Source organism: Thalassophryne amazonica, chromosome 5 (genome assembly GCF_902500255.1).
Source record: "Thalassophryne amazonica chromosome 5, fThaAma1.1, whole genome shotgun sequence".
Classification (NCBI taxonomy): Eukaryota; Metazoa; Chordata; class Actinopteri; order Batrachoidiformes; family Batrachoididae; genus Thalassophryne; species Thalassophryne amazonica.
This window is the reverse complement of record NC_047107.1, coordinates 102082981-102109441: the sequence shown is the minus strand read 5'-3', so window position 1 is coordinate 102109441 and position 26461 is coordinate 102082981. Positions and strand designations below refer to the sequence as shown.

Here is a 26461-nt window from a genome sequence, read left to right as displayed (position 1 = left end):
AATCAAATACCAATCCAATATTCCTTTTGCAAAAACGAGCCATACGAATCATCTGCAATAAACAATATCGTGAACCAACTCATTCTTTATTTGTGTCTTTAAATTTATTAAAATTCATAGATTTGGTCGATTATATTACAATTCAAACTTTATTTCGAGCGAAAAACCAAGCCTTACCGAGACATGTCCAGAGTCTGTTCCGATTGAGGGAATCCAGATATAGTTTAAGAGGTTGTGCAATTTTTATGAAACCACCAGTAAGAACAAATGTAAAGGGTTTTTGTGTGTCTGTGGTTGGGGTGAGGAAATGGAACAAATGTTCAACAGAGGTTAGAATGAGTAGTACCTTAGTAAGATTTAAGAAACTACTCAAAAAGAACATCATGTCTAAGTATCATAAAGAAGCAAATATAATTTGATTTATATGGAATGTTCAATTTATAAGTGGGACTTATTGTATATTTGAATGTGTGGGTATGTATATGCGTATGTAGATATATAGATATGGGTAGGTGTATATGTATATGTATATAAGTGACTGTGTATATGTATGTATGTATATATTTATGTTTGTAAAGTATATAGGTATATATGGCACAGCCCAAGCAGAGGGTCACCCCCAAGAGCCTGGTCTGCTTGAGGTTTCTTCCTTATAGGGAGTTTTTCCTCACCACAGTTGCCTAGTGCTTGCTCTGGGGGTTGGTAAGGTTAGTCCTTACTGGCGTAAAGTGCCTTGATTCGACTTTCTTGTGATCTGGTACTATATAAATATAATTATAAGTGAATAGTGTATTGATGTGTATGTCTGTGTGTCGACATGTAGTAGTGAATTTGTATTTATGTAAATATGACTGATAAGAATTGTTGGACTTGTACGAGCAGGGGTGGGTGCTAATAAGCTTTGCTTCAGCCCACACCCTTTCGGACTCACTAGTTTTGTCTGTGTTTGTTTGTGGAATTGTTCATTTTTTTCTATTTGAATATTTTGTGTGCCGAATAAAAACTTTGTCACTTGTCACTTTGTCACATGAGACTGCAGTCACCAACTGATTACAACCAAACGCTTCAAAACGTTGCTATTCATTTAGTGTGGAAAAATATTGAATCATAAGAGAATTAACTTGGTTCACACTGTTTTTGTTTTTGAATGTCATATTTAAAGGGTACGGTCAGCACAGGGTCTGTATGTGTATGGGCACTTACATCGCTTCTTACGTACCAAAGACGTAATAAAATCATTGACGGTTATTTACTTATTTATCTGCCTGTTAGCAGGATTACATCAAAACTACTGCATGGATTTTGATTAAATTTTCAACATAGATACATATTAGGCCATGGAAGACTCCATTAAATTTTGGAAGTGATCTGGATCGGAATCCAGTTTCTGGATCAAGTTTCACTTTTTTTAGCCTTTGAAGGATTACGTCAAAACTAGACAGGCATGGAAGACTCCACTGAATTTTGGAGGTGATCCGGATCAGGGTTGGCAGACGTCACAAATCTTGGATTGATTGTATTTGTTTGATTATGTATTGCTGCAAGTTTTTACATGATACAAAATAAACTTTTTTTTTTTAATTTTCAGTATGCAGTATTGATACATTGACTGATTATGGGCTGCACCGTGCTGACAGATCTTAGACACACCCAACTACAATATCGTGTCAGTGTCTGAGTGAATGATGTGTGACTATTATGGCTCTTTATTGATATCGGTATTAAAAATACAACCACAAATCAGAAAAATTTGGGATCGTATGGAGAAACAAAAAGGGGAGAAATGCTGTGATTCTTACATTTACTTTCACTTCTGTTTCATTGCAGACCATATGAAGCCAACATATTTCATGTTTTGTGTGGTCAGTTCCATTTCATTTGTTTATATCAGTTCCTGCAGTTTTAGGCCTGCAACACATAAAAAAAAGATGGGATGCTAAAACCTGTGCCACTTTCTCACATTCTTCCTGCAAACACATCTTATGGCCCCTTCACACATAACACGACGTTGGGCGAAAGAAACAGAAACCGGAAGAAAATCCATAAACAAAAAATGAAATGGGGAGCCGTGAAACATTCTACCTGCTGTTGGGAGGGACACACGGTCGGGCATGCATGCACGATACAGTGGCGACGGTTTTGTGAAAGCTTCTGCATGTGCACGAACACAGTGCGAGCAGCTGGAGCATGTGGCACCACATTGCGTCGCTGCTGTGGAGAAGAAAAATAAAAACCACACACCATAAAAAAACACTACAATTTCTAATATTTAATCCCTCTTATTGAGCAGACAATACAAGTATGATGCTTCTGTTCCTCTGTATATCACCCATAGTGATAGACGTATAGTCATGAATGACATGAATGAAGCAGTGCGCTCTCATCATGTCCACATCTGCTGGCCTGGTGTGTCCAGCCGTCCTCACGTGCATGTCTAGCGAGTGGCGCATCGAAGGACAGACACCACGTCATGTGGACCATAGCTCACATGGGTGACATGACATTCAGATCGCCAGCTGGGTGTACACATGCTCAGACGGTCCTTTTCACGTGGGAAAGCCTGCTGAGGTGTGCTTTGTGCACGCTCTAGCCCGTGGCCAAAGTGTTATATGTTTTTATGTATTTCCACATGAGGACAGCAAGCACACACATGCACCACACAGTGTGGAGTTGTAATGTCATGTCCTTCAAAACACGTTACGTGTTCTCCAGCTGTGACTCGTGGGTCCACAGATCTCAACAGCTGCTGCTGTTTGCGGCCACGCCCACCTGTTCGTTCAACCCACAGAACAAAGTGTTGCTCTCTTCTTCTGTGTTCTGTGATTATTTACTTTAGTTATTTGTTATGTAATTGTGTATGTAGTTATTGGAGTATTTTTTGTATATACTTATCATGGCTCTGTTCTCTGTGTTCTTAACATAACACATCGTGTGCACTGAGCCGTCATTTCCAGCTGTCAGTGAGTGCTGCCGGGTGATCAGCTGAGAGGCACCTTGCTGTGCTGTGTACACTCGGACGTTGCTGGCTGGTCCCCACGTGATCTTATCTGTACATAAATATCAGCATGTCATGCAAGTCTGCTCCTCGACCCCCCCCGAATGCCTCATGTGTTGAGGGGGGAGCCAACACCCTGGCACGCCACATGTGTTGGGGGAGATCGGGGGTGGCACGACACACATGCATGCCACATGTGTTGGGGTGAGCAGGGGGCGTGATACACATGCAAGCCACATGTGCTGGGGGTGGTGGGGGAGCATGATACACACGCACGCCACATGTTTTGAGGGGGAAGGTGATGACACACTGGTACTCCACATGTGTTGGGGGATTAGGTACAGCCACACCCATGTGTGTTGCTTGGTGACGCAACGTGGTCTCACGGCAAGTCGTGATTCAGCAGCACGAAATATACATTAATCTATTGGTTCGTGATATTGTGACAAAAAGCGCCTCATTTTCGTCATGGCAGCACAAATTCGTTCTAATTCATTCCGTGATGGATGCACGAAATTAAAAGTGAAGTGGGGGGGGGGGGGTCGGGTGGTTATGGTTAGGGTGAGGGGGAAAGAGTAAGATTAGGTTATGGTTAAGGTTAGGGTCAGGTGTAGGAGTAGGGTTATTAATAGTGAGTTAAAAAATCTCCGTCATGAAAATTGGACTCAATTCACCACGGGAGCACAAAAAAAAAAAAACGTGAGACTGAGCTGAGTGACGCCACACTCGTGGGGCACTTAGTTTTCACAAACAGCTCGAATGTGGTCATCTGCTCTCTACTCTCGTGTCTGGAGGGCGAGCAGTGATGGATGTACGTGTGTGGCACCTGGAATTTGGCCGACACCTGCCGAGAGTGGGGTCGAATGGGCACGCGCAGGGCACTCGCTGTCTTTTGGCCGCTGGTGTGCGCGAATGGTTGTAGCGACAGCTGTACCAGGCATTTGAGGTGGCTCCGATTTTTCACGAGTGGCATTTGATGCCTTCTTTGTGTGCCATTCTGCTTCAATCGTGTTATGTGTGAAGGGGCCCTTAAGGTGTGCAACAATACGGGATCATCATTGTAGCTTTTTTTTTTGTTTCAAAATTTATCCAGACATTATTTATTGGGCACAGGTCAGGACTGCAGACAGGCCAGTCTAGTACTCAAGCTTCTGTGCTCTTCTCCTTCAGCCACACCTTTGTAATGTGTGTGTGGAATGTGGTTTTGACACATTGTTGTCTTGAAGGCAGTTTATGTTGCTCTAAAATCTCAATGTACATTTCTGCATTAATGCTGCCATCACAGAAATGTAAATGACCTTTGCCAAGGGCACTGACACAATCTCATATCAGGCCATGGATTTGTTGCTGATAACTGTCTGGATTTTAGTCTGTGGTCTGGACCACACAGTGTAAATGTGTTCCTGAAAAGATCTGGAATACTAATTCGTCTGACCACAATACACATTTCCACTCTGTGATGATACAACCTAGATGCCTTCAAGTATAAAGAAGATAAAGGCACTTATGGACAAGGTTAAAATAAGGCTTTTTTTCTTTTGCACAGTAAAGTTTAAAGTGCATTTGGGAATGTGACTCCATCCTGTAGAGCAGGGGTAGGCAACCTGTTCCAGAAAGAGCCATGAGGGTGCAGGTTTTCTTTGTAGCCACTGACTCCACCAGGTGATTTTACTGATTAATATCACTTTGAGCAGATGGAATCAGTTAATCAGTGAAATCACCTGGTGGAGTCAGTGGCTGCAAAGAAAACCTGCACCCTCATGGCTCTTTCTGGAACAGGTTGCCTACCCCTGCTGTAGAGCTTTGCAAAGGCTTTCCAATGTAATCTTGTGCTCATGAGGTTAAATCAGCTGTTGATGGCTGACTGTGCTGTCTGGGAGATCAGAGCTCATGGGTGTTCAGCTGAGGCTTGTGCCCTTGCCCTTTACGCACTGAAATTCCTTCTAGTTTCTTGAATTATATAATGATATCATATGCTGTAGAAGACAAAATATGCAAATCCCTTCCCTTCTTTCTTTGAGGAACATTGTTTCTGAACATTTCAATAATTTTTTCATGCACTTGGTGACAAGCTGGACATTCTCTGCCCATCTTTGCTCCCCAAGGACTCAGCCTTTAATGGATACTGCTTTTGCACCAACTCATGATTACAATCAGCTGTTGACATCACCTGTTTGAGATAACATTATCATCTGTATGTTTTATTTATTTATTTTTACCTCATTCCAAGCCCAAAATTGCCTGTAACCCAACTTTTTTTTGAGCAAATGAAATTGGTCATACAAAATATGAAATGCCATTTATTTATTTATTTGGTTGCATTTTCAGTACGTCCAACTTTTCTAATTTGAGGTTGTAATACATTAATAAGTTCATTAGCCTAGCCTAATAGGGAGCAAAATATGTAACCAACATGCTACTATTTTTCTCTTGTGCATAGAATGACTCTGGTGTTTCTTCAAGCTGACTTTAAAGCATTTCATTACAGAACGTAGACTCGTACAATGGAAATGATTTGCAACAACCCTTAATTATTCCACTTTCCTTTGAAGGCTTTTGGCAGTTAACCTTATCTTGTATTAAAGTGAATAGCTGCAAACACATGCAATACTTATCCCCATTTGGAAGCACACATTAATAATAATGCTTATCCAGATTTAACTGTGCTGCAGTCTGAATGCTGAGATGAACTGTGGTGATTTCATCCAGTGCCGTTTAAACGACAATTAATAACTTTGAATATCCTCACTGCTTTTTTAGGCTCTGCTCTAGTCTGAGCCCGTTAATTAATTTGGTTTATCTGCTGATACAAGAAGCAGGAATGAGGTTGCTCCCCTGTACACTGTCTACTGCTTGCAAGTGCAGGCTAACAAGTTAGAGAACCTTAATTTTTGAATAATGGAAGATCATATTGCTTATCCCAAGAGAAGGCAAAACATGAAGGGATATAAACTCATGATCAGTGACGGCTTAATGCAGTCTACAATGAAGTTGGGACGTTGTGTAAAATGTAAATAAAACAGAATACAATGATTTGCAAATCCTCTTCAACCTATATTCAATTGATTACACCACAAAGACAAGATATTTAATGTTCAAACTGATAAACGTTATTGTTTTTGTGCAAATATTTGTTCATTTTGAAATGGATGCCTGCAACACATTTTTAAAAAGCTGGGACAGTGGTATGTTTACCACTGTTACATCACCTTTCCTTCTAACAACACTCAATAAGTGTTTGGGAACTGAGGACACTCATGATTAGATATAAAAGGAGCATCCCCAAAAGGCTCAGCCATTCACAAGCAAAGATGAGGTGAGGATCACCACCTTGTGAAGAACTGCATGAAAAAATAATCCAACAGTTAAGAACAATGTTTCTCAATGTTCAGTTGCAAGGAATTCAGGGATTCCATCATCTACAGTCCATAATATAATCAAATATTACCCTCACTCTTTTACTACAAAGCCACACTGTTGTAACACTTGCAGAATGTGTCTTGGCATTGTCTTGCTGAAATAAGCAGGGACGTCCCTGAAAAAGACGTTGCTTGGATGGCAGCATGTGTTGCTCGAAAACTTGGATGTACCTTTCAGCATTGATGGTGCCATCACAGATGTGTAAGTTGCCCATGCTATGGGCACTAACACACCCCCATACCATTACAGATGCTGGCTTTTGAACTTAGCACTGGTAACAATCTGGATTGACAGATTATTTTCCACTTTGCGTCTGTCCATTTCAAATGAGCTCGGGCCCAGAGCAGGCGGCGGTGTTTCTGGATGTTGTTGATGTATGACTTTTGCTTTAACTTGCACTTGTAGATGTAGCGACGAACTGTGTTAACTGACTGTTTTCTGAAGTGTTCCTGAGCCCACGTGGTAAGATCCTTTATACAATGATGTCGGTTTTTAATGCAGTGCCACCTGAGGGATCGAAGGTCACAGGCATTCAATATTGGTTTTCGGCCTTGTCGCTTACATGTAGAAAGCTCTCCAGATTCTCTGAATCTTCTGATTATATTATGGACTGTAGATGATGGAATCTCTGAATTCCTTGCAGTTGAATGTTGAGAAACACAATTTTTAACTGATGGACTATTTTTTCATGCAGTTCTTCACAAAATGGTAATCCTCACCCCATCTTTGTTTGTGAACTGTTTGTTGCTGAGCCTTTTGGGGATGCGCCTTTTATACCCAATCATGAGTGTCCTCAGTTCCCAAACACTTATTGAGTGTTGTTAGAAGGAAACATACCACTGTCCCAGCTTTTTTGAAACGTGTTGCAGGCATCATTTCAAAATGAGCAAATAGTTGCACAAAAACAATAAAGTTTATCAGTTTGAACATTAAATATCTTGTCTTTGTGGTGTATTAAATTGAATATAGGTTGAAGAGGATTTGCAAATCATTGTATTCTGTTTTTATTTACATTTTACACAACGTCCCAACTTCATTGGAAATGGGGTTATACAACCTCAGCACTAGATGACGCTGCAGTGCATCTGGAAAGTATTCACGGCGCTTTACTTTTTTCACATTTTGTTACGTTAAAGCCTTATTCCAAAATTGATGAAATTCATTTGGTATCATAATTCTACACACAGTACCCCATAATGACTATGGAAAAAGTTTGTTTGTTTTTTAGCTTTTTGCAAACTTATTAAAAAACAAACAAAGACGACACTTGTACATACAGTAAGTATTCACAGCTTTTTCCATGAAGCTCAAAATTGAGTTCAGGTGCATCCTGTTTCCACTGATCATCCTTGAGATGTTTCTTCAGCTTAACTGAGTCCACAGTTGACTGGACATGATTTGGAAAGGTACACACCTGTCTGCATATAAGGTCCCACAGTTGACAGTGCATGTCAGAGTACAAACCAAACATGAAGTCAAAGGAATCATAGGTAGACCTCCAAGACAGGATTGCCTCGAGGCACAAATCTGGAGAAGGGTACAGAAACATTTCTGTTGCTTTGAAAGGTCCCAATGAGCACAGTGGCCTCCATCATCCACAACTGTAAGAAGTTTGGTTCTGCCAGGACTCTTCCTAGAGCTGACCGACCATCTAAACTGAGCAATCAGGGCTGAAGGGCCTTAGTCAGGGAGGTGACTAAGAACCTGATAATCAGTCTGTCAGAGCTCCAGCATTCCTCTGTAGAGAAAGAAGAACCTTCCAGAAGAATAACCATTTCTGCAGCAATCCACCAATCAGGCCTGTATGGTAGAGTGGCCAGATGGAAGCCACTCCTTAGTAAAAGGAACATGGCAGCCCACCTGGAGTTTGCCAAAAGGCACCTGAAGGACTCTCAGACCTTGAGAAACAAAATTCTCTGGTCTGATGAAACAAAAAAACTCTTTAGTGTAAAGCCCTGTGAATACTTTCTGGATACGCTGTAATTCTTACACACACATAAAAAAGCACAACTGTGTAACCATTTAAATATGTTTGACAGCTGAATGATGTAAACATGGAAGTACAGTTAACTTCTCTTACTTATGGAGGATGAATTAATTTCCATTTTACAAAGCTAACATCTGTCACTAATTTAACAACTACTATATAGCAACCATTAGTTTAGTGTTTATTTCTACGGCGGTGCATAGGGAGCTAATTAGAATTCAATCGCTCGCTGAAGGACACTTTATCAGAGTAACCCTAAGCGAAACATTGATACTGTGGTGACGCAACAATCTATTCTACCAACTGATCTACTGGATTGTTGCCCGTCGTACTATAGTCAAAATTCATGCTTGTTGATTTCCTATGATCTGCACTCACTTGCTTTTGTTGAAAATGAATTTTGGGAATTGTTCTTGCACAGTGTCAATTATAGCTACTTTATTATTGAGAGAATATGTTGAAATGAAAGTTGCCATTCTGCTGCCTTATCATGGTTCTCTCTCTCTCTCTCTCTCTCTCTCTCTCTCTCTCTCTCTCTCTCTCTCTCTCTCTCTCTCTCTCTCTCTCTCTCTCTCTCTCACTCACTCACTCACTCACTCGGTTTATGCAATAGGAAAGTGCATAAAGGCTTGTGTAATGTGACTTATGTGATGTGAAAAATGGAACCAAATAATATGCAGAATGTTGTACTATTTTTACCTCTGCCATTGAAGTTGGAGGAGGTTTTGTTCTCACCCCATTTGTATGTCTGTTTGTGAACAGCCTGGAGTCCACAATGTTTCATATATCATTATGAAAATTTTACTGAAGATTCATATCCTAACAGGCAAGAACTGATTACGTTTTCAAGGTCATAGGGTCAAACTCAAGAAAAATCTTGGAAAATTGGAAAAATCCCTATGCTTAACATTGAATGAATTAATATTAAATTCATAACTCTGTCACAAAAGATTAAATTTCTTTCATATTTGAGAGCATTATGTAGGATGGTATCCTTTATCGACTGACAAAGTTTGATCCGGATCTGATCCAGATAACAGATTTTGAGGCCATTTAAATGTAACATTGAAATCCCATTTAATATATATTTTATTTACATTATAAGTTAATCAAACAGTTGCCCCACTTGCTCTCATATTTGAAGGTGAGGTGCAGACTGGCACTCACTATCACCTGACAAAGTTTGATCCGGATCTGATTGTGGATTTTGTGGACATTTGAATTTAATATTGAAAAGCCCATTTGGTGTACATTTTGCATTATATCTCAATAAAAGTGCCTCAGTCATTCTCATTTTCTGTTGGATTTACCTGCACCACCAATATTGGATGGAGCTTCTAATTTTATGCCTGTTTTTCTATCTTCCTATCAGTCGGAAACCAAGTGCCATAAAGCAATGACAAATTTTGCATAGCAGAGATAACCATGTTCTGTGAAAATTATCTGAAAAAGACTTCCTGTGACAATTGATCACATCTAATTTAGTTTATGAAAAATCACTTCTAACAGGACTTTGACCTTGATAAATTTTTCCAAGGTAATATTTTGTGGAATTGGAAACTCGTGTTGGAGGAGGTTTGCACTCTGCGAGTGCAGTGCTCTAGTTCTTTTAAGTGTTGCTGTGTGCCTTTTGAAAGCACAGTCCCTGAAACTGGAAAACTTTTTCCTTCCCTCAGAGGCAAGGTCATTTCAGACGGACCTTTCATTTCGGTTTTTTGAACAGTGGAGCACAACGTTGATCACTAACCTGTAAACATCTTGCACAAAGCTCTTGTGTGCATGCTGCTGTGGTACTGAATGTGTCTGTGCGCTAACTGGTTCTTCATAATGCACTGAATGAACTGATGAATCACTGTATTTGCCACTGCAATGTTGCTTAGTTTTTTTAATGACATAATATTATCTGAAACAATATCATATGCAACAAACAGATGACATTGATCTGATTACAAGGGAAATATTTTTTCTGATATAGAAAAAAAACATGCTGTATGTTGCTGAGATATTAAATCCTTTAATCAGAATTTATTTCTCTCTCTCTTGCCCTCTGCGCCATCAGACAGAGACTCTGTCAAGGTAAGTGATTGCTCTATTTTGCATATATTTGCTGTTGAGCCACATATCCACTCCCTCATCTTAGTTTATTTAAATCAAGCCATTTTATTGCAAAAGTAAAGTTCCACACCCCATTTCACTATCAGCTACTGATTTATAATTTCACTTTGATTTGCTGTTTTTATTGCAGACACGTACTCAAAATCTTAAGATTGTGTTTCTGTGAAGGTTATAGTGTGTTAAACCTGTTCTTGTTTTTGAAGATAAACTATAGAATACTGACACATTAGAATTGAATAGAATAGTCTATTTACTGAGTACTGGCACATTAATACTAATGTTTCAAAATAATTCACAAAATAATAATAGAATAACTTTAAAATAATAAATTACAATGGAATATCAAATAATAATTTAGATTTAGCTCATTTCTGGGCTTAGTAGTTTGTACTGTTGCCTCACAGCAGTAAGCACTGGGATTGCAGATTAGTTGAATTGGGAACTTTAAATTGACTTTATGCGTGTGAATGTGTTTGTCTGTTTTGTAGCCCTGCAATAGACTGGCATCCCGTCCAGGTTGTACCCATCTCTCACCCTGGGATAGGCTCCAGCCCTTTAAATGAAGTAAATGGGTGTAGAAAATGAATGAATTAACAGCTGTTTCTAAAATTTCCCACATTCTCATGTTAAATGTATCTTCTTTTTGCTGTTGTTGACAAAAATGCATCCCTTCTTTACAGTAATCCATTGTCGTGTAAATGGAAAATATGCTGTAATACTTAGATTTTTACAATCATTTTAATTATTAAATGGTCACTCTTTTCATGTGTTTTCACATGTTGGGCCAAAAAAAGTTGCAACAGGGAAATTTAAAAGGATGTTCTTTTGGTTTCTTCCCTTTTGCTTCGAGTCACCACAGCAGATATGATATGAATCAGCATGTTGAGTTTGGAACAAGCTTTACACCGAATGCCTGCACACATTACATGAATGAATGAATGAATTTATTTGGCACACAGTTCGACAACCAAAAAAAATATGTCATTAATGTACAGAAGAAACAACAATGGCCCCAGAACTGAACCCTGGCGCACCTCACAAGTGATTTTCATGAGCTCAGAATCTGTCCCACTAATATGTACACACTGATACCCGTTGCTTAAATAACTAACTATCCAGTCAAGAATGCACACGAATGGACTTGAACCAGGAACCTTCTGAATTCAAAGCAAGTGCACTAACAGCTTGCCTACTTAAAAAAATAAATAATAGATGTTATTTCAAACAGGAGATGTCATCAGATGGTCATAATGTTGATTTGGTGCAAAATCAGTATCTGCAAAAGAATCAATCTTTTCAGAGCAATGATGGGCAGTGCATCTCCAGTTTTTCAACAAATTCATGAGAAAAGTATTGAAATGTTTAAAAGTGAAAAAAGAAAGATGGGGAGCGATTTCCATATTTCTTTCTCTGCAGTGCATAATATCATGAAATGATTCAAGGAATCTGGTGGAATTTCAGTGTGTAGAGGGCAACGGTGCTCAGATGGCACTGCATCAGGTCATTCACCAATAGCTGATATAACCACATGGACAAAGGATTACTCTGGGAAACTTTTGTCGAGCGCTACAATACAGAGTTACATTCACAAATACCACATCAAATTTTACTTTGCTAAAAAAGAAGCTTGATGTTGTTCAGATGTGGCATGGACTTGTCTGAGCTCGGAGGCATCTGCATTGGACCGTCACATAGTGGGAAGGTTTATTGTGGTCAGATGAATCAGTATTCTATAGACTATTTTTTGGAAGAAATGGATGCAGTGCGCTCAAACAGAGTACAAAAAGGACTATCCAAGCTGTTATCAGCAAGTACCAAAGGCAGGGTCTGGTATAGTAATTACCACTTCTGTGATGGCAACATTAATCCAGAAAAGTACACTGAGATTTTAGAACAAAATATGCTGCCTTCAAGTCGGCATCTTTTCCAGAGACTTCCATGCATTTCTCAAAAAGACAATGCAAAACCAAAAAAGTATGAGTACTAAACTTACCTGCCTGCAGTCCTGACCTATCCCCAATAGACAATGTGGGGAGAATGTTGAAAGGAAAAATGCAACAATGATGACCCCTCATGATGTGTTTGCAAGAAGAATGGGACAAAATAGCACCTGAAACACTTCATAGTTTGGTATCCCCAATGCCAAAATATCTTAAGTGTTGTGAGAAGGAACAGCAACATTACACATTGGTAAATGCTTTATCATGTGCAATGTTTTAGCATTGGAATGTGTTGCAGGAATGCAGGAATGGATGTACAGTGCCCCTCCCCCCCCAAAAAAATATTGTAACTCTTGGTATTTCACACATTTTCATTTATTTATGCCATTTCAAATACAAAACAAACAATATATATATATATATATATAAAAATAGAAAATTATTTTCCTTAAACTCAAACTGAAACAAATCTCTACAATTTCATATAAATTAATTAAAAATATAAAAGCCAAGATGATGGGTTGCATAAGTAATGGAACACTTTGGTATAACACCTGTAAATAATCAGTTTTACTGCCAGTTTTCTTCAGGCAAGACGGGATGGATACATGAACATTCCCAAGTCACTGAATATGTCTTGGACTTTATTTACATGAATTATGAAGAAATTCAAACAGTATGACACTCTATGGTAACTCTATATGGAGTAGATTGTTCTCAAAAACTGAGTGACTGTGCCAGAAGAAGAGTGAGGAAAGCCACCAAGACACCCAGACAACCCAGAAGAAGTTATAGGCTTCTGTGGTTGTGATTGGAGATATTGTGCATAGTGCATGTTTTGCATTTTGTATCAGCAGTTATACAGCTTCATGAAGAAGTGGTATAGATTAGGATTTTCTTAAAAAGAAAACCTGAAAGTTCGGCTACAACTTGCCAGAAGGTACATCTGAGATGTAAGCCTAGATTGATGTTTTGGTGAAAGAAAAACATCAAACATCCCTATAACACTTTATTATTAAGTGATATAGGGTCAAAGCAACTGCCTGCTGGCTGCTAGCTGTTGGGAACTTGACAATGTTTGTCCTTTGTGAGTATTGTATTACAAATATCTTACATAATAGAACACACTGTGTGCTTAATTCTACTAAGAGACCATCTAGGAAGTCTGTGCTCTTGTATTTCCATTTTGGGAAATTTTACCACTGGAGGTAGGGACTGATGAATGGCTTTTCACATCCAGAGTCCAGAAGCGGTGCATACAAGCAGTCGGTGTTTCATTGTCATGCGACTGCTACCAGGGCACACTGGTGGACTGGACTGCAGTTATATAGAGTTGTTTCCATCAGAATCAGAATCTCAAAACGCTTTACAGTGATGCCTCGCATTCATCCGTTCACTCACACACCGATGTCAGGGTGCTGCCATGCAAGGCGCTCACTACACACTGGGGCCAACTCTGGAATTAAGGACCTTGCCCAAGGGCCCTTAGTGATTTTGCGGCCAGGTGGGGATTTGAACCGAGGATCCTCTGGTCTCACGCCCACTGCTTAGCCACTAGACCATTACCTCCCCACAATGAATGACATCGTCACAGGTAAGACGCGGATGAGACAAGGAAAACATTGTGAAAACTAATTTTTTGCTTTTTACAATGTGTTGGGTTATGAAATTCATTTATTTTAATAAACTTTAATAAAATATGTTTTAAATTTAGACTTGAACCAATTTTCTTCAAAAACAGGGTGGGCTGATGCTCGGCCCAGGGTGGTCCAGCACACGGATACGATAATTCCTTATTATATCAACAAAACTTTTAACATATTTTTAACCCTCTGCGGCCGACACCGTCGTATATGACGGCTAAGACTAAGCTTTATTAAATTATAAATAACTTTTTAATGATATGAGCTAGAAACTTACTTTTTTTTTTTGCTGAAAAATTAACTCCGCAGACTTTCGAGCCAGCCATGGGCCAACTTTGTACTCCTCATAGAAGCTGTGTGATGACGTGCGCAATGTAAGTGTCCAATCGGAATTGGTTCACCGTCACATGGTTTTCCAAAATCCAATCGTAGGGCAGATTTACCTCACATGAAAAGCCAAAGATCGTTTTCAGGAGTGATATCTTACTAGTTGGCCCGTTTGAATAGCCCCCTGGGTGCTCCAATGAGTACATACTATTAGTACATACTCAGTGTGCCCTGCGCCATTACGCACAGCGATCAATGAAAGCAGGAGCACACGGAGAGGCTCTGATGACAATCTCACATGCTCAAACAAAGAGTGTGCAAGTATCAGGATTGCTCCACTAGTTTGCATGTGAATGTTACTGGATAACTCTGTTGCTTTCTCTGCGTAAAGCACTGTTTACCGTATCAAAATAGCAAAACGCATAGACCATTTTGTATATATTGTTCAAAATATGCATTTGTGTTTATTGTTTGAGCCTTTTTGTTGTACAGTCTTTCACACAAGACCTCAAATTACCTTTATAAAGTGTCAAAACAGCTGTTTATTATAGTTTGCTGTGTGTTTTGAATAAATGTGTGTGGAAAATTATTTTTCGCTTTATTTTTTCCTTGCCTATTTTTGATTGTAAACCTTTATTACACTTATAAAACACAACAAAAACATATATATTCTGAAAGCACAGTTGTCCTGAAAAAAAGAGACATAAAACTTGATTGTGGGATGCAGGGAGAGCTGTTAACAGCAATAATAAATCATTTATGCCAGGCGAGTGAACTGTCCAAAAAATGCCCTCGGACCCCAGAGGGTTAATATAATTAATATGAATATTTTAAAATTAGTTTGGTCATTGCTTCCAGTTGCACCCATTGCTCCCAGATTCATATTGCTCTATCCCATTAATAATTTTGGGTTCAGTCGTCATTTAGGTATTTGTTTGATTTGTGTTCAATAAAAATCCTAATTAGGTGAACATGCAGACAGGAAGAAAGAAGCCACCGCTGAAAAGGAAACCCTGAAATGAGCTTTAAAATGGTCTGGTTAGCAGAGGAAGGATGGACGGAACAAAAAGAGGCAGAGAGAAACGGCACATCCAGTGCTTGTAGTAATTAGTCCCTTAAGCGTGGCTTTTTTCCCCAAGGCAAACATTTGGTTTGTTGAATACTCAATGAGCAGATTAGCATTTCTTTATTCTGGCAGGCCGCGCTTGACTGGTGAACCTGTCATGTACACGCACGGACGTGCACGGCTTTCGCTGGCTGTGTGCTCTGCAGTAGGTGGAGACAAGTGCAATGTTTAATATGTTATCTCCTGTCCCCCCCACTCCCTCCCCCATCCGCCACCGCCTTCGCCCTCCCATGTCGTATATCCTCCTGCACACACGCTCGGAGCTGCAGGCGCCACGATGGGAGCGATTAGAGGCGCGCACGTTTGTGAGGTCGTCAGAAACGGGTGCGAAAAAGATGAAGAGACCAGAATGATGAATGCTTTTCATTAGCGCCCCACAAGAAAACACACACACGCTGAGCTGCTCTTCGACATGGTGACCAACAGTCACTTCATGAAACCAATAAGCCCCTTGTCAGTGGTCTACAGTTGCCTTGGCAACAGTCCACACAGTTCAGCGGGTGTGAATTGCATCCACATCTGTGCCTTAATGTCCTTGATTTTAGCATCTCGCATGCTGATAAAGGTGCATGTAGGTGTCGGCGTACGTCCGTGTGCACGGCTGCTGTTGTGAGGGCAGGCTGTTATGCATTCCTGCTGTGTTCAAGGAGTGCACCTCCTCAGGTCGATTGTTTTTGGCGGGTGTGAGCACACTTATGAAGTATAGCTAATCACTGGTCCATCTGTCAGAACCAACGATTTCTGCGTCTGGGATATTTTTGTGCATTGTTACCACTTTAGCTGGATTATGGCCCACTTTATTTCAGAGGAGCATGGGTCACACGCCACTAACGAAGGACAACGAAGCCCAAACGAAACAAGAATTATGGACTTTCGTTGACTTTCAGAGGCATCGTTTAACCTTCGTTCAGCTTCGTTCCTGCAGCTGGCGCTTTGTCAGAATTTTTAAACTGTTGAAAAATCTGAACGAATACCGCCGACAACCTTAATTTGTCTGAATTTTGTTTTGCTTTCGTTCTTGATGGTTTCTGATTGTTTGCTTAGTTTTTGTAACGTTAGCATTTAGTTTGACTTTCGTTCACCTTCGTTCAACCTCCCAAATCTGACTTATTGAATGAAGGTTGATGAACACAACGATATCTGAATGATTCAATAACTAACACTTTGACGAGCTGAACAAAACAACCTTGTATCGCTAATGAATTGTTCATTTTTGGAATGAAGAATATTTACATTTTATCAACTACTTTAACTATTTCCGCACATTTCAGTCGTTTGTGGCTGGCCTGCATGTGCGTGTCTTCGGGAGTAGCCGTCGTCTGACACAGACATTTCCTCGTGGCTGATGCCAAGACAAAGTGAAGTGTACAAATAAAGTGTACAACACGGTACAGACACGCCGCGAGAACTCAGAATGTGAAGACAAACAAAACTTGTTGTTATGAAGACAAACAAAATCTCTCACTTGTTGTGAAGATAAACAAAATCCCACACCTGCAAGTACTGCGGACATGATGGCAAGGCTGGCTGTGCTCGGTTTTATACCCGCTTTCCCGTTATTGTGAATGTTTCATTTTGATTTCATTTAAAGCGGCGAGGTCAACATTCGCTTTGTTTTTCTTTTGTTACTTTTGGTTTGGTTTTTGTCCACCTTTTCTCAATGATTTGTGACTTTTTGACTTTTAATCCTTTGTCCAGCGATCGCTGTGTGTCCAGACCCTACAGGAAACAAATTGTCTGAATTGCTTGCAAAATTATTTAAATAAAGTGTCTACATGTTTGATCAGTTATTGTAAAACAGGGGTTCTACTGACCCTAAGCTGCATTGCTGAGCCCAATGTCAAACCTGCACTCAGCCCCCTCACTAACACCTCAGACAGATTTGATGTTGGGTGCGTTTTGATTTCAGTTGTGGGCACGAAGAGACTCTGAAACCCTGTGTATGTGATCTTGACAAATACTTTGTGTATCAAGGGAGGAACTTTACGCAAGATCACCTACTAAGACATCAGAGAAGTTCGATATTCGGCACATTGCCGTTGCAACTGTGGCTAGCAGGAGAGCGAGTTTCTGCAACATTCCCTGGACAAGATGCCACTCTAATGCATGACACATTCACACTTAGTCAATTTAACGTTTCCAATATACCAAACCTGCATGTCTTTGGAAGTGGAAGGAAGCTGGAGTACCTGGAAGGAACCCATGCAAAGATAGGGAGAAAACTCAAAAAGAAAAAAAGATCAGGCAGGAAGCAATGCCAGGACCATCTTGCTGTGCAGCAGCATTGCTAACCACAAAGCCACTGTGCTGCTGTCTCTGCAACATTTTCTATGCAATATCTTGGCAAAGACTTTGTGGATCCAGGGAAATCTTTGTACACAAAGCCACCTCACTAATATCTTGGACAAGTTAAATATTGAGTGCATTTAACTGTGGCTGCCAGGGGGCAGAGTCTGTAGAATCTTTTGTGTATCATATGTTGACAAATACTTTGTGTTTCAAGGGGAAACTCTGTACACAAGGTTGCCTCACTAAGACCTCGAACAAGGTCAGTGTTGGGCACATTGTGTTTCTAACTGGGGCCACCAGGGTGCTGTGTCTGTGAAACCTTGTGATCTCTTGTCAAGATATCACAAAATCACATTAACCGCTAGCACAGACAGACACACGGAAGTATACAAGGAGTTATGTAGTTTGTAGACCTGCTCTGCCTTCTGCAAAGCAGGTAAAAAGACATGATTTATAATAAATCACCTGTTGACAATAAACATTGTTGCAAGTTATCATTAAAAGAGTAGCGACCTCTGCATTTGTCTTTTGTGTGTGTGTGTGTGTGTGTGTGTGTTTGCGTGCATGTGTGCATGTGTGCGTGCGTGTGTGTTCTTTTATGTTTTATTCAGTGTTAAATGAGACTTCAACTCCAGCTGGCTTCTCTTTGTTCATGTTGGGATGTGCTTCCGAGGCTGTGGTGACTACAAAATAAATATTAAATAAATTGAGCCAGACATACTGTAAGAAACAAAAAGGATGCAAGCTGACTAGAAGATTTTTGGTCTGCACAGGGTCATTTATTGTGCTATAACACAAGACAAAAAGCAGAATTTCAGAGTAGCAAACACTTAATAATGTGGATGGACTGGTAACTGGTAAGATTAACCGTGACATTTTGGATGAGGAAACAAACTGAATGTACAGAAAAAAAAGACAAAGTTGCAATTTTAGGACTGTATATGGGATGTGGCGGCTAGGTTTTTAATGGACTTTCTTTTAATACAGAACGTTTCCAGTTCAAGAGCACCAGTGCACATTATTCATGTAATATGGAGTTGCATCACGACGGGCATCCAGCGTAAAATTTGAGCCAAATCAACACAGCAGATCCATCTCAGATCTGCTGTGTTGATTTGGCTCAGTTTTTGGCACTGTGCATCCAGAAAGTATTCACAACGATTCAGCTTTATTCCACAATTTGTTATGTTACAGCTTTATTCCAAAAAATTTCGTAAAAAAAAATTCATGTTGTCATTATGGGGTGTTGTGAGTAGAATTTTGGAGCTTTGATGTGTGTGTATAGATAGATATATAGATAGACTGACAGATAAACACTTTTTATTCCCATTTTTGAATCATTGAAATAACAGATCTAAGTTTTTCTGTGCACACAAAAGGTTTTTTTTTTCCTCAAATTTTGTTCACACATTTGTTGAAATCCATGTTAGTGAGCACTTCACTTTTGTCAAGATAATCCACCCAATATGATTATTGCACACATGTGACTTATAAATAAGTACGTAACCACACTTTGAAAAATACATAATTTGTAGCAGGGGTGGTGGCCAAGTGGTTAATGCGCTTGGTTTCAGTTCAGAAGGCTCCGGGTTCAAATCCCACCCCTGCCACATTTCTCCATGTAATGTGGAGTTGCGTCAGGAAGGGCATCCAGCGTAAAACCTGTGCCAATTCAACATGCAGATCCACCTTGGATTTGCTGTGGCGACCCCAAGTGCAAACAAGGGAGCAGCCGAAGGGACTTACTTATTGTACAATTCATCAGATAAAGTTTGTATTTAAACAGTTTCATTTCTTTTCAATTTAATTTTTTTTCTGAAAATGAGGTTTATAACTATAATTGAATAGTTTTTTGTTATCAATTTTTTTTGGGGGGGGCATTGATTTTTCTGCTTTGTAGGCATTATTAGATGTTTCAAGACATGACATTTTATTTTATGTGTTGATTTTTGTTTGAAAACAAAATCATCAAATTTACAGGATGCCTAAACCTTTTGCAAAATACTGTAAATTTGGACTTGGTACATTTGATTTTTGTTGTCTCAGTTACCTTTCACAGCATCTTATGTTTGAAATCCAAATCCTAAATCCACTTCCATCCAAATCAAATTATAGCCCTTTTTAATTGACCAAAAATAATTGAAAAGCTGTCTGCTGAGCTCATGCCCTGTGGCTGCTGGGAGAAGATACACAGGAGAGATTTCACAAGTCTCCTTTGTATAACTTACATCTAGTAAAATGTCTGAGAAAACAACAACTTGTGGAGCTTTGTGTAGCTCATCTGCACTCTGTGTTCTCAAGCTGCAGGTTCACGCTGTGTCTTAAATGTGAGTGAGAAAAGTCAGCGGGGTATAGGTCTTCCTCTGGTTGTGCTCCTTTTTGTCGGAATAACTTGTCTGCTGAAAATAGACAGTGAAAATCTGGCAAGGCTTTCAAATGTTGAGTTAAGATGCCTGTTTTCCATGCCTACTTCATTTTTATAGGATTGGGGTCCGTCCATCATTCCAACATGAAATCTTGTCAACACAACTTCCAAATGGCGACAGATGTAGTAGTAGTAGTGTAGTTTTACACCTCAAACTTAATTTTGACTTTGACCTGCAAGCTGATGCTGATTTGGGACGTTGAGATAAGTGATTTTGAAGGGATGGTATTTTGTTAAAACAGCTGTTCCAAAGCTGCAATGGATATGAATATGAAATGCGTGGCAAAGGACTGGGGAAGGTCTTTACATCTGACCTTGAGTTATGATCTTGACCAGCAAATGGCATTGATTCAAGACATTGAAACAGCAGATTGAATATCTCAGATTGTTTAGTGGGTAAGGATCTAGTCTGCTGATACAGGTGAGCCTCGTTAACTCGCGCAAGTCGGGGTCCACGAAATCGGGCCGACAGTTATCTGAAACCATGAGTTAATAAGGTTGACCAAAAAAAAACTTAAAATCATCATAAATTGCCATATTACAATAGTTTTGACCATTTGAAGCATGATTCCTTCCTGGGTGGTGATGAGTTCTTCATCTGGATTGGGTTCGGGACCTTTTTCTTTCTCCTCGGGCTGTTGTACTTCAGCAGTCAGGGCTTTGTAAGTGAGGACGATTCTGGACGAGTCACAGTTCTTCGTTCACAGATCTGGATGTGACCTAACTCTTTAGATCCTTCCCACCGGATCAGATTGGGCCGTAATTTATACACCCAGCCGCCCCTCGCACTTGTGGCGGGCACATGTGTGCGAGCATGTGTGTACCTTCAAACACATACAAAAAGGGGACAGCTGACATTTGTCGTTTGTTATACTTATGTATTTTGGGTCAACGATGAACGTCCCCCAAATGGAACATCAGCCACGTTTACATGGGCGCTTTATTGTTGATTACAATCCAATTCAGTCAATAGAGCAGTCCCATAATGCTTTGTGTTGTGACGTCTGCCAGCTGTGACGTACGCAAATGATGCCATATTGAGTTGTACCCAGAAGCCCGCCCGTAGAAACAATGGATTTGTTAGCTGGAGTAATTACTGTTATTCACCAAAACAGAACTTTGAGAGGGCTAATATTTGTGGAGAAACTATGGATATTAGCTAACAACAGTGAACAACAGACATTGATAATTACATTCTGGACTCACTCACTCACCATTCCAGTAGGCGGCTGTAAATGGTAAATGGACTGCATTTATATAGCACTTTTCCATCTGCATCAGACGCTCAAAGCACTTTACAATTATGCCTCACATTCACCCCGATGTCAGGGTGCTGCCATACATGGCGCTCACTACACACCGGGAGCAATAGGGGATTAAAGACCTTGCCCAAGGGTCCTTAGTGATTTTCCAGTCAGGCGGGGATTTGAACCGAGGATCTTCTGGTCTCAAACCCAACACCTTAACCACTAGACCAGGGGTGGGCAACCTGTTCCAGAAAGAGCCAAGAGGGTGCAGGTTTTCTTTGCAGCCACTGACTCCACCAGGTGATTTTACTGATTAATATCACTTTGAGCAGATGGAATCAGTTAATCAGTGAAATCACCTGGTGGAGTCAGTGGCTGCAAAGAAAACCTGCACCCTCTTGGCTCTTTCTGGAACAGGTTGCCCACCCCTGCACTAGACCATCACCTCCCCCACGGTAAATCATCTATATATAAAAGCAGAGTAACCTCTCTGTGTATGGTGTATGCGTGCATGCATGTGTGTACCTTTGACCACGGACAAACTGGGGAGAGCTGACATTTGCTGTTTGGTATGCTTTTGTATTTTGGGTCAAGGATGAACGCCGCCAAAACAGAATGTTGATAGGACTAATATTTTTGGAGAAATTACGGATATTACATAACAACAGTGAACAGTGGGCATTGATAATTACATTCTGGACTCGCACACTATTCCGACTCATTATAGAAACTTTGCATAATTTATCACCACTCTTGAAAAATGTCAGCTACCTATTTTATAAACACTACCAAATCTAGAGCCCGTGGATCCCTACGGGACAACGCATAGTCATATATAACACACACACACACACACACACACACACACACACACACACACACACACACACACACACACACACACACACACACACACACACACACACACACCAATGAGTAATGGGTTTTCCTCTTGATGCAATTGAACATTCTGCAGTGTTTTGTGGAGACAGACAAACAGACTTACAGAATCAATTTGAAATAGGAAGCAAATACAATTATCTGACGATGATGTGGTAAATGAATATTTTCATCCGGTCACACTGCGTACTTCTTCACACTCACGATGCTTCTACTGCCTGTGGAGCCTTCATTTGTCTGTAGAGCAAAAAATCAATTTGCCTTGATGTTTCTGAAAGAGCTAATTTGCAGGCTAATTAATCTAATGAGTGTGGAGAGAGGAAGCGAGAGAGACACTGAGATGGTGGTTAACCTGCTCCGACTCACTCAGACTGAGACAAGTGCACACACCTGCACTCACACTCTCATTTGTGCACTGGTTGTACATATGGAGCATTAAAATGTAAACGGACACACACACACTTGCACGTGCATGCACACATGCACGCTTACTCCTCCCCCACAGAATCGTTGTCATCAACACTTGCAGCACGGCAAAGGGCAGCGAAAAGGTTACAAGCGTGAGTTAGTGGAAAGGTCGTGTTAAAGGTCCCGCTTTATTTTTCTTTTCTCTGTCGGCCGTCTTGTTGGCTGGCTGAGGAGTACTTCCAAATCACACACACACACATACACACACACATGCATACACACACACACACACACACACAAATGGATCAGGAGGAACTGATGAGCCAAGCGAGGCCGTGTTTCCTTGACCTTACTTTGATCTTTTCTGCTCAAAGAGGATTAATTCTTCAGTAATGGTATTTAAAAGATACCACATTTGATTAAGAAAAGAGAGACATCAATGGGACAAGCTCCCACCCACCCTGCAGCTTCCAACAGATGCCAGTTGATTTGAAAACATGAAAGCTGTAGTCAAAGTGTCACCTATCTTGCTAAACTGCTGACTTGCAAACGATTTCTATTCTACAGGCAGGAGGGTTTTTGTAGTTTAATCATTAGCATTATTTCTACAGCGCGAGATTCATCCAAATGACTCAAAAAGACACATATAGAAGACGTAGAAGTGGAAATAGTTTTGAAGTGTTGTCTTGAGTCACTCTGCAGATCCACTTTGGAGGATCTGTCACAACTGTTTAGTCCATCGTTGTCAATGTTTGTTTTTTCCATTTGTGGCCGTCTCTCATCACATTTCAGTTTGATATTCTCAAAACGTAACGTATGAAGAGTACTGAGTGAGGTCATAAACTCCTGTGGATTTGCAATACTTGGCAGTCTTAGATGAAACAGTTCGTCCACAGCAATAAATCAAGTGTTGAATCGGCACATTAAAGTTCCAGCTTGTTAGACGATCTGCAGTGGTGTGTCATCCGTGTTTTACAAATATCAGTGGCATTGATTGTGCCGTTCATTTGGTCAGGCATTCTTTGCATTACATTAGATTAGATTAGATACAATTTTATTGTTCCCTTGGGAAGACTACCTCAGGGAAATTGAGGTTCCAGCAGCATTGTATAGCAGCACACAGAATTCCAGACATAGTGATTACTACCGGTTTACTGGCTACTACTGTTCCTCTCATTCCCATCCTCTGTCTTCCTGTTACTCCTCCTCCCCCTGAGTGAGGAGTTGTACAGTCTGATGGTCTGAGGGACAAAGGAGTTTTTCAGCCTGTTGGTCTTGCACTTGGGAAGGAGCAGTCTGTGGCTGAAGAGGCTCCTTTGGTTGCTGATAACGGTGTGCAGAGGGTGACTGGCATCGTTCATAATGTCCAGCAGTTTGTCCAGTGCTTTCTTCTCTGCCTCCATAAATCATCAAGCTCATCTGTATTTACTAAGTCAGCCAACTCAGGACATCCAGTCATATTCCAATCATGAGTGTTCACCATCAATACCAGTTTCATTTGGTAACCTTCTCCTTGAGTAATTAAAGCTTTAGTATAGTACAGAGGTCACCAACCCTTCTCCTGGAGATCACCAGCCCTGCATGGTTTCCAACTGTTCCTCTTCTCCCCACTGCTGATTACCTGATTCATTTGTGCTCAACCAATCAACAGTCAGGAAACACCAGCCTTGATGAAATGGCTTTGTTTCGAGCTGGTACGCATGGAAAAGCACACAGAGCAGGTGATCTCCAGGAGCAGAGATGGTGAACCTTGGAATAGTAGCTTAGTAATGGACTGTTCATCTTTTTAGCGAATGCTGTGATTAGCTCTCTTGGAAGAAACCCCAGTGTTGCTTGGAAGAATAGATCCTCAAATAGGACGTCCGGTTCTACTAAACTAACAACCTGCACTGTTTCTTGAATGCTGTGTGATTGGTCCTGAGGTAGCCACTAAGATGTTCAGTGGCTACACCTGCTGGCTGCAGATTGTTTTGCATGGCAGACACGAGCAATTGCAGAAAATCTGTGAATGATTTTGATCTACATCAGGACAGGTCTGAAAACTTAACTTGGCTTTTGTCAGTAATGTAATCTACACCAACCTACAGTGAGCAGAAGGTAGAGCTAGAGGACATGACAATGAAAGACAACTGCCAAGCTCACAAAGAAGTATCTTTCTTCTTGTTTGAATATACTGACTGTCTTTACTTGTTCCAGAGCTCATCTGTTTCTCCGTCGGCCAGTTTTCGGACAGGAGAGAAACATAGAAGCTCAAGCGATTACTCGTCAGACAGCAAGAAACCGAAGACTGATGATAAGGAGCTGTCTTCTACACGCTATGTGAGTTAAGACACAGTTGGCTTGAAGAAAAGATACATTTTTACTTCTTGAAGTAAGAATAAATGTACAGGACACTTTATTTATGCAATTCTACTCCAATAATTGCCACTTTTGCTTTGTCTGAGGTCTTTGGGGTGATTTTGAAAATTCAAGAATGGGTTTTCCATGAAACTCTTTGGTGATGCTGCTTGTGCTTTTCCACTTTTTTTGGTTATGATGATCTTTAGGATTAGCAGGGAGGATTATGCTTGTGGTTAGGTTTTGTGACTTCAACAAAACTTTGACAAGCACAGTATTTCTTCCAATGTAGGAAAGCCAGTTCCCTGGGTGCCACATAGAGATGCTGAGTGATAGTGTATGTATATGTTGACATCAAGTGGCCGTGATAGAGTGTAGGTATTTGACATTTTGAGGATGAGACCAGGATGAAATTTCAGGTTCTGTTATCTATTTCAGGGATTTAAAAAAGAAAGTAGTGTCACGGTCACCTCAAAGACAAGGAGAGCAGCTGTAACACAGGCAGCTGTCCACTAATGTTGCCTGTTATATTCACGATCCATGCAAAAGAATCTGAATTTAGAAAAGTGTACCCGATGTAAGTGCTAACTCTTAAAAAAGTAAAAAAAAAAAAAAAAAGAAGACATTAGTGTAGTTTCTAATTTGTTTTAAGACAACACCAGAAATGACAAATGCACGTCCTTCTTGTAATATGTTCAAAAATGGTGACAAAGATCAAAAGTGATGCAAATTATTGGATGAAATAAAAGGATTAAGAAATGGAATAGATTTGACTGTGTTGAATGCTTGGTCTCCAAAGTAAAGGCCAAACAAGCTCTACATCCATTGGATTCTATGAAGTTTGACATATGTTACCCCGTAACATAACTAAGCATGACAGATGGCGCAAAGTAGTCCTTTTTAAAATGCTATTAACTTAACCAATAATTTGCATCATTGTTTACCAAAATTGGAACAACTTTAACTTTTGACCCCTGTACAAACTGAAACTGAGTCACCATTTTTGCTGTCTCTACCCCATAACTCCATGGAATTCAGTCATAGACAGTCCAGACTGTACCTTTTAGGAATAGTTGTGATCAGACAAATAATGTGGTATAGTTTTCAACATGATTGGAGCATTTTTAAATTTTGACCCCTGTGTAATTCTTTATTGACCCCTGTAGCTCATTAGAAGTGAGCTCCAGGATGGCTCCATATCTGAAAATAAACATTAATTCATTTGGAATATGTGTGCCAAATTCCATGCTTTTATCACAAAATGAACAATTTTTATGGAAATTTTAGCTAAGCTGTACCACT

General features: G+C 40.2%; 1 protein-coding gene across 2 annotated transcripts in view; it reads left to right on the top strand.

Moving 5' to 3' along the window:
* The window catches only part of LOC117511041 (transducin-like enhancer protein 4), a 151446-nt gene that overhangs the window by 72531 nt on the left and 52454 nt on the right, over positions 1 to 26461 (top strand). For both annotated transcript variants that reach the window (XM_034170987.1, XM_034170986.1), the window contains exons 8-9: positions 10462 to 10478; positions 25019 to 25141. In XM_034170987.1, coding sequence (XP_034026878.1) covers positions 10462 to 10478; positions 25019 to 25141 — 140 coding nt within the window. The remainder of the gene's footprint in view (positions 1 to 10461; positions 10479 to 25018; positions 25142 to 26461) is intronic.